Source organism: Arvicola amphibius, chromosome 1, assembly GCF_903992535.2.
Source record: "Arvicola amphibius chromosome 1, mArvAmp1.2, whole genome shotgun sequence".
NCBI lineage: Eukaryota > Metazoa > Chordata > Mammalia > Rodentia > Cricetidae > Arvicola > Arvicola amphibius.
In genome coordinates, this window is record NC_052047.1 from 106,765,149 (window position 1) to 106,778,909 (window position 13,761).

At 38.9% G+C, this 13,761-nt stretch overlaps 2 protein-coding genes across 2 annotated transcripts; both read left to right on the forward strand.

Moving 5' to 3' along the window:
• Positions 1-740: 740 nt before the first annotated feature.
• Positions 741-1,706, forward strand: LOC119827116 (olfactory receptor 52N2-like). The gene has a single exon (XM_038348557.1). It carries the CDS (start codon positions 741-743, stop codon positions 1,704-1,706), a length of 966 nt encoding a protein of 321 aa, XP_038204485.1.
• A 10,542-nt stretch (positions 1,707-12,248) lies between these two features.
• LOC119827148 (olfactory receptor 52N2) lies at positions 12,249-13,205 on the forward strand. The gene has a single exon (XM_038348581.1). It carries the CDS (start codon positions 12,249-12,251, stop codon positions 13,203-13,205), a length of 957 nt encoding a protein of 318 aa, XP_038204509.1.
• Positions 13,206-13,761: the final 556 nt, after the last annotated feature.

The following is a 13,761-nucleotide window of genomic DNA, read 5'->3' on the forward strand; positions in this document are numbered from 1 at the left end:
CAGTATTTTACACTGTCTTGTTGGGTAATTCAAGCAACACTGTGAGCATCATGGTGCAATTATCTCAGTGCAAAAAGATAATTCTGGGGCATGAGTGACTGAGTGACTTGCCAGTGTCATGTCGTTGGTGTTGTTAAAATTGGGCATGAAGCTAGAGAGAATGAGTACAAGAGAGTTTAATCACTTCTACTTTCAGAGCTCTCACAGAAACTAACTTCCTACCCTATCCATTTTCCTGCAAAATTCAAGATGTCATTATTTTTTCTGCTGTGTAGTACTCCATTGTGTAAATGTACCACATTTTCCTTATCTATTCCAGAAAACATTTTGAGTGAGGTAACCCAGCACAGAAAGACAATTATCACATGTACTCACTCATAAGTGGCTTTTAAACATAAAGCAAAGAAAACCAATCTACAAATCACAATCCCAGAGAACTTAGACAACAATGAGGAGACTAAGAGAGACTTACATAGATCTAATCTACATGGGAACTAGAAAAAGACAAGATCTCCTGAGTAAATTGGGAGCATGGGGACCTTAGGGAAGCATTGATGGGGATTGGGGAGGCAGGGAGGGGAGCAGAGAAAAATGTAGAGCTCAATAAAAATCAATTAAAAAGGAAAAAGTGGGTTTTTTTTGATTAATTTTCCTAATCCTCTACTGACCTTTGATTTATATTCTGTTCCAGGACACAGACACTGTTAAAGAAAAAAAATGCACTCATCCTGCCAGCCATTATGTCTGGAGCCAACAGCTCCAGCCTGACCCCAGACTTCTTTATCTTGAATGGTATCCCTGGGCTGGAAGATGCCCATGTCTGGATCTCTCTGCCATTCTGCTTCATGTACATGATTGCTGTTGTGGGGAACTGTGGGCTTATCTACCTCATTGGCCATGAGGAGATCTTACACCGACCTATGTACTACTTTCTAACGCTGCTCTCCTTCACTGATATAATCTTGTGCACTACCACTGTGCCCAATATGCTGTGTATATTCTGGTTCAACCTCAAAAAGATTGGGTTTGAAGCTTGCCTGGTTCAGATGTTTTTTGTGCATACCTTCACAGCTACAGAGTCTGGTATGTTAATGCTTATGGCCCTGGATCGCTATGTGGCCATCTGCTACCCTTTACGCTATGGAACCATCCTGACCAACCCTGTGATTGCCAAGGCTAGTCTTGCTACATTCTTGAGGAGTGTAGCATTTATCCTCCCTTTCACTTTCCTCACGAAGCGCCTGCCTTATTGCCGAGGCAACACCATCCCTCACGCCTATTGTGACCACATGTCTGTGGCCAAAATATCCTGTGGCAATGTCAAGGTCAATGCAGTCTATGGGCTGTTAGTTGCTCTTGTGGTTTGTGCATTTGACATATTCTGTATCACCGTGTCATACACAATGATATTGAGAGCAGTAATGAAGCTGTCCTCTACAGATGCTCGTCACAAAGCCTTCAGCACCTGCACATCTCACATCTGTGCCATTGTGATCACTTATGTGCCTGCCTTTTTTAATTTCTTCACCCATCGTTTTGGGGGACGCACGATTCCCCACCACATCCACATCACAGTGGCCAACCTCTACCTACTACTGCCCGCTACCATGAACCCAATTGTTTATGGAGTCAAGACCAGGCAGATTCGGGAAAGTGTAATCAAATTTTTTAGTGGAGACAAGAGTGACATTACTGAAATAAAATGATTTAAAAACAAGTGAATTTCTTGGAGTATGAAAAATAGTGAATAAATTAATAAAATAAGCAGTTGAATGATACTAATTCATCTAGTGTGCCCATTTCAATAGACAAAGGTACATAGAAAACAGTGCAGAAGAAATCCATAACAAATGTGAATAAGATAGTTTTAAGTCAATCTTATTTGTAAATTTTCTGAAATCTTTGCAATTTTAGGATATATTTTCCCTGAAATAAAAATATTTCAGAAAGCATAATTCAACAGATAATGTGTTTATGTATTGCAGAGTTTATTTTTCATAGTTTTCATCATCTCATGTTTGCATCATTTTTGAAGAAAAGAATATCATAGAATGGTAGAGTCATACACCCTGTCCACTAATGACAATAACTGGGCCAGCATCATGAATATTTTCCAACTTACATTTTTGGTACACTGGACATTTCCCATTTGAATTGCTAATTTTATTAAATGTAGCCTATATTTCACACACACAAAATGTTTATGAGTTCTTTTTCCTTGTGGTATCACTCTGCAACCTGTATTTAAAATAGGTCTAAAATATACATTGTTATGTAATAGGTTAACCAGAAAAAAATATTAATTTATAAGTTCATTCATTTGTTTACTGATTCCTTTAGAGAAACCAACATTGTAGCTTTGGGTCTCAGGGTATCAGTGTATATCTTTACCATGCAATATGAGAAGCAGCATGTATTTAAAGAATAGAAAAGAAAAGAAGAGAAAAGAAAGACAAGAAAGTGAGTTGAAAATGAATATAATATGGAGGAACCAACCATTATTAAGAAAGGGGGAAAGGTTTTGACTTGACTTCTGTAGGTTCTAAATTTAACATCCTCCTCTACCCTTTAATCTCTAGAGACTAGACTTTGACCAATTACTTACTCTTTCTAAATTTAATTCTCATGTTTATCAACTGTGCAAATAATTCTTATCACAAAGAGGAATCTAGCAACTATGTATTCTGATGCCCTCCACAGCACATAGTATGGCCTCTGATGGACCCTAGCAAATTCAAGAGTTGTGCTGTTGTTATAAGAAGCTAGTTTCAATTCTGATTCATTCTGCACCCATAGTCTGAGGAGAAATCATTCTATGTACCAAAGAGTAGATGATTAGAGGAACTTGCCTTAACTGGTCTCACACATGTTATTAATATTGACCACCGAGTTTTTTTAATATGTTCCATGTGACTGACTCCATGTTAGACACAGAAAACAAGTGATTTCACAAATTATGGTCGATTTCTAATTAGTAGAGGATAGAAAAGACAAAGGGATGACTATGGTAAAGCCAAGACATGATAACTGTACCTCAGAGATTATTGCAAAACTCAAGACTATTATTTATTGATTTCACAGGTGAATGAAGACTTGATTGGGAAAGAAATGTTTGAAACAAATCATGGATGTATACGAATGTTTAAGAAGCAGCAGATGGGAATTAATTGGAAAAATAAACAATATCCAAGCAAAGATAATGGTTAAGTAATGAACATCAGGATTTCACATCCATGTGTAGAAAGGAGGAGGGGCACAAGGTGTGGCCAGAACTTTAATCAGAGAATGAATAGGAAAGGGCCTTGAGTATTGTCTTAGGGTTTTATTGCTGTGAAGAGACACCATGACCACATCAACTCTTAAGGAGGAAAACATTTAATCAGGGCTTGTTGTTTCTAGCAAAATCTCAATTGTTCAATTTTACCAAAAAAGACTTGAGAGCCAGATGCCTGGATCAAAGCCTGCTAGATCAGGGAGGCAGAGGAAGAATCCAGCTGACCTTTCTTCTCTGCTGACATCCCAGAAGCCTCCAGGACTCTCTCTTTTCCCTCAAACTAAAATGCCCCTAGCATCTACTTTCTGTGAGTCTCTCTATCTATCCTCGTGTCTTTCTCTAACTTTCTGTTTTTTATTGTTAATAATCCTATGTTCACTTCCTGTCAACTGGTTTCTTGTTCTGTCTCTTGACCTATGGTTGACTTTATTTAATCCTGTTTACAGTACTTAAGCAGAAAGCTCTTGGATTAAAGGTATGTGTTAGGGCTGAGCCACACCACAACTAGAAACCAGTTTTTCCAGTTAATAATGCAATTTCAGGGTTCACAGTGTGATCAGACATCTTGCAAAAGCGATTGGCTTACAGTCCATTGTCATCATGGCAGGAAGCATGGCAGCATGCAGGCAGACATGATGCTGGAGAGTAGCTAAGAGTTCTAAATCCAGATTGGCAGGCCGCAGGAAAAGAGTAACACTGGGCTTGGCTTGAGCTTCTGAAACCCCAAAGCGTGACACACTTCCTCTAACAAGGCCATAACTACTCCAACAAGGTCATACCTTCAATAATGCCACTCCCTCATTGAGTCTTTGGATGCCATTTTCATTCAAATCACGACAGGTGTGAGTCTCGACCAGATGGTCAGTGCTTATGCCATTTGATAACAAACATTTCCGAACAACTGATCCCTAGACAGCTGCTGCCCAGGGGTAACTGCCTGCCTTCATTTGTGCCTTCCTCTCTCACTTCCTTCTCAGCTTTCATTTCTCTTTTCTGCTCAGTTGTTGAGCATCCAAACTCAGGTTCTCCATACTTGAGGTACTTGTGTGTGAATGTTGATTTCTTATGTCTTCTTCTGTACTTGTCTTATTTTTAAGTTTTCACCATTCTCATCTAAAAAAGAAAGATATAACAATTACATAAATCACAATAGCCATTAATCATACACTGTATTAGCCATAGATACTGCATACTCATTGGTTCTGAATGTTGGGGCAGCTGGCCCAATCCCTGCGTTCAGGGGCGTGGCTGCCCCAGGGGAGTAGGGTACCCTTAAAAAGGTTCGGGGCCCCGGAAGGAGCCCTGTTCTTGTCCCCCGCGTTACCTTCTGCTTCGCTGGACCCTTGGTTCTGTAAGTTCCCTTATTTTCTCCTTTTATTAAAACTGATTTACTATAAAAGGACTATTTTGGTTATTTCCAAACCCCTCCGACCGCTGGTACATCGGAAAGTAACTATAAAGATGGTACTTTAAATAATATTACTTCGTTAGGCAAACTGGGGCACTTAAATGTGGATAAGTGAATGAATATCAGTTAGCAGGTTTGAGATTTACAGGAAGCCCTTTGGGTAACGTCTACAATGCACTGTACCACTTTCCACACTGGAAATCATACTGTCTGTAGCATCTTTCTAGTGAGTACAAAGGAGAGCCAGAATTTCTACTTGCTTGTTTAGCATTTGATTTGTTCTTACAACCATCCTATGCCAACCTTCAAGCTTTCTGCATCTTCCCTACTGCTATGTTCCCACAGTTACCTCCTGGAATCTGGAAACCCCTGTATTTGTTACTCTCTGAGTTTACACTACAGGGATTTAATGGTGCTGTGAAAAATAATGTTTCTTCAAATGAATGCTGCTCTTGTCTTTTGAGCGAAAATGTGATTCTGTTTGTGAGTAGAAGGCCATGAGCATCTTATCAGATACCATAGTAAATACAAACTCACTATTAACACATCAAGAAAATATACACCAGGGTCTGGAGAAATGGCTCAGAGGTTAAGAGCACTGGCCACTGTTGCAAAGCACCAGGGTTCAATTCCATGTGCATGGTGGCTTACAACTATCTGCATCTTCAGTTCCAGAGGATGAGTCACCCTCTTCTGACCTCCTGGTGAATTACATGCATGCATGTGGTATGCAGTTATGTATGCATGCAAAACATAAAAAACAAATGAATTTTTCAGCTTCCTAGGCCTAGATGTAGGGGGGAGGGCCTTGGACTTCCCACAGGGCAGGGTTCCCTGCCCTCTCTCAAGCAGGGAGGGGGAGGGAGGAGGAGAAGTGGAGGAGCAGGAGGGGATTGGGAGGAGGGGAGGAAGTGTAAATTTTTGAATGGAAAAATAAAAAAAAGAAACACACATATCAATTGATTTAGGCATTTTAAAATATTAAGGTTAAATAACTAAGGGATGCTGATGCCAAGATATTTTTATAGCAATGCCTTTTTTCCAACCCTAGTCAACACATTGAAAATTTTCTTATAAAGTTAGTCTACAAAGAGATATTGGCATCTGAAACAAGTGTAAATACTGATCATGCCATGCACACGTGGGACTCACCTCACTATATGCCATGAAACAAATGTTAAAGAGTTAAAAGGCTGCACTTGATTCACTGCAGAGTTGTGAACAAGACTGAATATTATGTCCATGCTGCACAGCACAGGAAAGATTAAATGAAATACTGGAAAAGTTCACTAAGTCAAATAAAAAGATCTACATAAATCAATAAACAGACCAAAGTGAGGACAAATTATCACTGACTGAAGACCAGACAGATGAATCAGAATGATAATGACCAAGATAACAAGTAAAGTGAAAATAGAGTAGCAGATCTATGGACAAGTATAAAAAGATCAAATATATGAATTATGCATGTATAAGAAGAATTTTACACAAAACAATAAAAATATTTTGCTAAAGTCATAGAAGTGTATGTTTTTTAATTGACATAGAATTCTATTCCATCGCTTCCCCCACTCCTCCCTCCCTCCAGTCCCTTGAAGCTTCTGGTCGCAGCACCTTTTCATAGCCTTGCTCCATTCTCAAGTTTATAGCCTCTCTTGCTTTGATTATTATTGTTATGTATATGTGTGTGCATATGTGTGTGTGTGTATGAACTGATGGGGGAACTGACCAATCCCTTTGTCTGAGGGGCGTGACCCCCTCCAGGGCCCCAAATACCTTTAAAAGATCAGTGTGTTTTTGTTTGCCCTCTTTGTTTATCCTTGGGCTCCTTAATGGAACCTTGGCTTTTGTAAGTTCCCTTTTCTTTCCTTTATTAAAGCTGAATATTATATATTAAAGCTAGTCTGGTTAATCATAATTGCCGATTGACCACATCCCTTCAATGAACACACACAATCTGCTGAGCATTTATTTGTTATTTATGTGTATATGGTTTCAGAGCTGACCACTCTATGTTGTATGAACAGTTAAGGGGCTTAATCCTGGAAGAGTCTAATTCTCCTTCTCCCAGCAACCTTTAGTTGCCTATAGTTCTTAGCCTAGGGGTGAGACCCTGTGAGATTTACAAATTAACTTGTCTGTTGATATTGCCATTGTTCTGGCCTTGTTTTTGCAGCCATTTCTAGGCAAAACTGTTTCGCAGGAGTATTTCTGGCATTCTGGATTTTACAAAATGTCTGTCCCTTCTTTCTGGATGTTCCCTAAGTCATAGATGCAGGAGCTATGATGCAGATGTATCTATTATAGCTAGAATTCCAACAATTCATTGACCTCTGCATTTTGTCCAGCTGTAGTTTTTGGTGGTAGTCTCCATTTGCTATGAAGAAATCCTTACACTTTTCTGTTGGTGTAAGGATGACTTAAAAAGTATAAGGAATTATACTGTTCTGGCAAAGTTGTGATCGTTTCTTTTCTAAGGTTTTTTCTATAGCCCATTACCTAGCTAATCCTAGGCAGTTGGCTAGGATTTAGTACCAAACACAATTTTCTTCCTCTTTAGTGAGCCTTAAGTCCATCAAATTAGAAAGCCATTGGTTTTCCCTGACATGTGAGTGCCACTTATTTGACTTTTATGTATATCTTACTATGTTGGTAAATTGTGGTTTATAGGTATTGTAGCTAGGTAGGAATTTTAATTGCTCCACTCTCTTGGCAGCTTACATAGTATTTTAAGGAACCATAGAAACTAGACCACAGGAAAGAGACTCTCAGGCCAGATCCACTCTGAGTCATCTGAGTCCTGTGTTCTGAGTGTATAGTGTCTGTTTCAATAGGTAGGGTCCCACCATCAACCACTGAGAGGCAACTAAGGGTTACATTAATAACTTACATTGTTTGGGGAGGCAATTGAAGTACCTGAACCAACTATTTGAAACTTTTCTCATGCCTGGCACTGGGACTTTTAAAAATAGCTTTAAAAAATAGATTTCAAGCCAAAACTAGTTAGACAAGATAAAGAAATTTACATTATATCTGTTAAGCAAAGACTCTCTGCCAACACAAAATAACTCCAATTAAACTAGATTATACTGAATCAAAAGTGCCCACAATTAATGAACATCACACTCCTGGGTGGACCAGGACAGCATGGTGGGGAGAGGAGCCCACGCTAACTCCGGAGACCACATGTTCCTTTTTCTGGCTAGAGCCTAAATAGCCTGTGTAAGTGGTCCTGACTCTCCCAGGGGAGGGGTCAGTGCTTGGCAGACTGGGAGTTGGAGTCCAGACCAAGGCAACTCCCAGGCCAGGGGCTGGGTTGATGCTTCCAATCATCCCAGACTTCTTGGATATAGGAGAGTCAGGGGCCTGGGGTCTCACTTTGAATCAAACAATATCAATTAAAAGAATAATTCATCAAGAAGACATTGCAACATATTCCTGAGTGCACCCAATGTCAAAGATCCATCTTAACCCAAAGTAATAGATGTCTTCAATATCCAAACCTCACTAATACATACATTATAACAAAAATAAATCCACTATCTCTAAATGACATGCCATTATATAAATAGCAGTAGTTACTCATAAGTGGCTTTTAGACATAAAGTTTAAAAAAAGAAGCCTACAGTTCACAATCCAAGAGAATCTAGACAACAAAGAAGACCTAAGAGAGACATACAATGAATCTAATGTACGTGGGAAGTAGAAAAAGACGAGACCTCCTGAAAAAATTGGGAGCATGTGACCATGGCAGAGGGTTGAAGGAGAGAGAAGAGGAAGGGAGGAGAGCAGAAAAAAAATATATAGCTCAGTAAATAAATAAATAAATAAATAAATAAATAAATAAATATCGGTCATTATTCATAACCCATGCATTATACTTAGGTTTCAAATATGCCAGCCTTAATGCAGGGGTAAGGGGATTGGTCCCACCCCACCTTAATGTGCCAGACTTTGCTGACTTCCCATGGGAGCCCTTACCCCGTTGGGAGGATTGAGTGGGGCGTGAGCTGGGGGCGCAGGGGGGAAGGCAGGAGCACAGGAGGTGGGGTGGGGGGGGAATATTGCATATGGAATGTAAAATGAAATTTAAAAAAATAAATTAAAATAATAAACATTCATACATATCCCCTCTGTGACCCAACCAATGTTTTCACAAAATCTGAGAATGTTAACGCCAGATCATAACTATGGTATGTGCAGAACCACTGATATTTCTTAGTGAGTTGTGCCATTTTACACTTTCTTAGTTGATTTGTTAGGCTGAAAATTACAGGCATTGGTGCTTATATACTTTCAGTGCTGGTTGAAAGAAGCCTTTCTACATTGTTTTGTATTTGGTGAGTTCTTTACCTGTGTAAGATTGAGGTGTGGATGGGGAGGTGGGGGAGGTCACAAAGTACTGAGGAGCCATTTACAATTGATGGCATATGGGAAAAGAAGAGTTTGGTATTTTGTTCTGTCGTGTTTGTTTTTAACAGCAATGCAGTCCCTGGCAGGCTACCCGTGCTCTAGTACATCCTGGCACAACTAAACACATGAATTGGGAGGGAATTGGTATAGCTACCTGGGGAAGAACTGAATAGAAGGAAATGGGGAGTGATTTGATCAAAATACATTATATGCATGAATGAAATTCTCAAACAAAAAGTAATTTTAAAAAGAATTTGTAATTCACCATGACACAAAGCACCTTAATCATTTGTTTTGAAATTGTCAATATCATTTTTTTACAATAAAATAGTAAGAGGGAAACCCAACCACTAAAACATACAGGTGTATTATATACAAATACACACAAAACAAACATTTATGTGTGTTTATTCATGTAGGTGTAGACACATAAATTTATTAATTTAATCAATAAACTGAAAACATAAACTTTCTACATTACTCTTAGATATTATATCTGATTATGTCTCTATCACATCTCTCTTTTTCAAAACTATAAAATACATGTGAATATATGTATAAATAAAAATGTACAAACATACACATATGCACATATATAGTAGGTACTGAGATGTCATGAGACTGAATTGTAAAAAATGCAAATAAAAGGAAAGACAAATATTTTTGTCTCTCAGATTGTTTTCAGAATCTACACCTGGGAAAGGATATGAAATTCTGGTATAATTTTTCCCTAGTTTCACTTGTGCTTGAAGATGAAATAAATGTTAAAATTATCTCAAAAATCCCAAAGGACTTTATCTCTCCAACCACAGTCTTCTGAGACACTGAACTACAAAGACCCAATCAAATGCTTATTCTCCATACTGGAGAATACTCAAAATGATACAGCAGTGCTGGGTAGGGGGAGAACCGTTTATGTGCAGACTCTCAGGCATGTACACTGCTCTGGTCTTTCATAGCACTGAGGTAAGTCTGAGTGACTTCCAATGACTCTTATCTCAGAAAATTTAAAAAAAAAAAAACTTTAAGCTCAAGAAATCCAAGAGATGCAGACAACTAAAGTTCTACCAAGTCCTAGGGTACATATCCATCCATCTAGGAAAGAAGGGAAGAAAGGCTCCCCAAACTGGGAAGCAATAGGAAACCTGACTTCACAGTTCACTGGAAACAGTGACATTTGGGCAGTCATGGGCTGCAGCTGGAAGGAAATGTATTTTCTGTACCATGACTAGTGGATAGTTATGCTCGGATTTGCTTCCAGCAGAAACAGCCTGTGTAGGGGAAGAGGGCAGTAATACAAAACAAGACTTAATACTGAAAGATACTGAGAGGACTTAGCTGAAAGAGGTTCCTTTGTAGAAGTTCTCCTAAGTAAAACCCCACACAACCAGAGGCCACACAGCATCTTTGAAAAGGAGCCCCAGACAAGACTGCAGCTTTCTCAGAGACATTTGATGCATGGGATCCCCCAGTGAGAGCCCATCTCTCCCTGGCTCCTCACATCTGCTCTGTCTCTGCCCTAGGTTACAGCTAAGGGCCAGGTTCCTCTGTCCTGCATTTAAAAGTCATGCTCTTATGTTCTCATTCTTTACTAAACAACTCAGCTGGTGAAACTGCCCATCAGCGTTAGGATCTGACACTCGATCACAGACACAAATACTGAATGTGTGACTGAGAACCCAAGCTTCCATTTGATCATTGCCTTGCCACTTTAAATGTTGTCACCCTGAACCTGTATTTTCTAATCTACATGATGAAGACATATATCTGTGTTCTTTAGATCTGAGTACAAGAATTAACCTGCTCTGCAGCATTAGTAACCTAAATGTATGGAATGTTGCCTATTTGATAATTAATATACTTCCCCAGATTAGAATGGTGTCAGGAATGTCTAAGGCAAATATCAAGGCAATGGATAGGATATGCTTTATCCTATATCTTACAACCAATGTAAGAGCTAATATACATCAATTACTAAATTCCAGGCACTAAGTAAATTCTTATCTTGCTGTATAAACACATGTATGGTTTATAGTACTAGAGAGTTCCCTTTAAGGGTTCTAAAAATTGTATAAAGAATCATTTGCTTCTTCAAATTCAGATCTATCCTGTTATTTTGTGTTGTTTTAATTCCAGGTTAGGACACCTACATCTCTACTGTAACTATGTTATAAAAATAAGTTAATATTTTTAGAGAATAGACTTTTATAAAACTAGTTTTTTCTTCTTTGGAATATATTTTAGTGCCATTAATAGTGCTAAATAGCTGTAAAACACTGTGGACCCAGAAACCAGACATGGAAATTTCAAGACAAAATTCTCTGTACTTGAAGAAGGCAAAGGAGGAGTTGGGTTTGATTTGTCTGTCTGGGATGTGTTGGGCATTGTGGGTAGAATTTGGTTATTCATTATGCTTGAGAAACTGTGGTTTGCTGTGCTTGTTCTTTAAATTGTGAGCAGAATGCAGACCCAACAGTTCAGATCTCTCCAGATGTCCTGTCCACCTTTTTTTCCTGATGTCGCTTCTGTAGCCTCTGGCTGTGTTAGGATAGAGACATTTAAGGTACATTCCAAACACAAAGACTAATTCTATTACAGAAATTTCAGTGGCTATCTTACTATTCTCTAAGCAACAGCAGCCTTTCAGGAAATCTGATAAGACTTCCTAGATTCCATTTCAGATTTAAAGATGTTTTTTTTTCCCCTATCTGAAACATGGGGGAAAATTTTAATTGCTTGGAGGCCATATAAACTAGCATTTCCTCTTGTAATAGAGTGCTCAATAATAACAATAATGATTACTGCTTATATTAATGGAATATTCCTAATTTGTAGTTTCATTAACACATTGTATAAAATTAACATTTTCCATAATCTTGTCAACACTCTGAGCTTGATGCATTGCTACATCATTGTGGATCATGGAAGCTGAACCATAAATTGGTTAATCAACTAGTTAGCATCATATTCCATGTCAAGTAAAAACTGGCAATAGACTATGAACTTACATAGAATGCTGCAAACATTTTAAAAGATTTCTCATTTAATGCTATTGTTTGCTTTCTAAGCCCTCCACTTACCTTTTATTTATACACTTCCCTAGAGGACTGACATTATTACTGGATATAAAATGCACTCATCCTGCCAGCCATTATGTCTGGAGCCAACAGCTCCAGCCTGACCCCAGACTTCTTTATCCTGAATGGTATCCCTGGGCTGGAAGATGCCCATGTCTGGATCTCTCTGCCATTCTGCTTCATGTACATGATTGCTGTTGTGGGGAACTGTGGGCTTATCTACCTCATTGGCCATGAGGAGGCTCTGCACCGGCCCATGTACTACTTCTTGGCCTTACTTTCCTTCACTGATGTTACCTTGTGCACTACTACTGTGCCCAATATGCTGTGCATATTCTGGTTCAACTTCAAAGAGATTGGATTTAATTCTTGCCTGATTCAGATGTTCTTTGTCCACATGTTGACTGGAATGGAATCTGGAGTGCTCATGCTCATGGCCCTGGACCGGTATGTAGCCATTTGCTATCCTCTGCGTTATACCGCCATCCTTACCAACCCTGTGATTGCCAAAGCTGGCCTTGCTACTTTCTTGAGGAGTGTGATGCTCATCTTTCCATTCACTGTCCTCACCAAGCGCTTGCCCTATTGCCGAGGCACCCTTATCCCCCACACTTACTGTGACCACATGTCTGTGGCCAAGGTATCCTGTGGCAATGCCAAGGTCAATGCAATCTATGGCCTTATGGTTGCTCTCCTGATTGGCGTGTTTGACATTTGCTGTATCTCTGTGTCTTACGCTATGATCCTGCGAGCAGTGGTGAGTCTGTCCTCTGCAGATGCTCGTCACAAAGCCTTCAGCACCTGCACATCTCACATCTGTGCCATTGTGATCACTTACGTGCCTGCCTTTTTTACTTTCTTCACCCATCGTTTTGGGGGACGCACGATTCCCCACCACATCCACATCACAGTGGCTAACCTCTACCTACTACTGCCCCCTACAATGAACCCAATTGTTTATGGAGTCAAGACCAGACAGATTCGGGAAAGTGTAATCAAATTTTTACTCGGAGACAAAATGGGCACTACCTAAAACAAATGCATTTTAAGACTAGTTACACCTGCTTGTGATGAGGAACATAGTGGAAAAAAGTCATAAAAGATGAGTGAAATAGTATTAAGTCATCCAATATGTAAATGTTCTGAAGCCTTTGAAATTGTACATTATTAAATATTCTTTGTAAGGAAAGTTCTGCCAAAGTATAGAATGTAGAAATTAACACACAATGTACTCACTACTTATATTTTTTATGTCTACAAAATTCCATATAAATAGAAATGATGTATAGAAATATAATGAAATGATGGATATAGGCTAATTATCAATCCGTGTTCTGTATTTAAAAGATAAGCTTGCAGTAATTTGGGAAAATCTTGACCTCTCCACTAAGGGCAAGCTCTAGTTAGATCAAGTACATTGCTGATATAGAAAACATGGGGTCAATGTTGAAGTGTATATAAGACAAACTATATTTTGATATTTTTGTCGAGTAACCCAATTCTAATTACTTGTTAATTTTTTAAATACTATCTAGTTTTCTTGAATGACCAAGAGTTCTATTCTTCTCTGAACATTCATTATTTAAGCT

Excerpts from the sequence above, each read along its gene's own strand:
- LOC119827116 (XM_038348557.1), top strand. The coding sequence starts at position 741 with ATGTCTGGAGCCAACAGCTCCAGCCTGACCCCAGACTTCTTTATCTTG.
- LOC119827148 (XM_038348581.1), top strand. The coding sequence starts at position 12,249 with ATGTCTGGAGCCAACAGCTCCAGCCTGACCCCAGACTTCTTTATCCTG.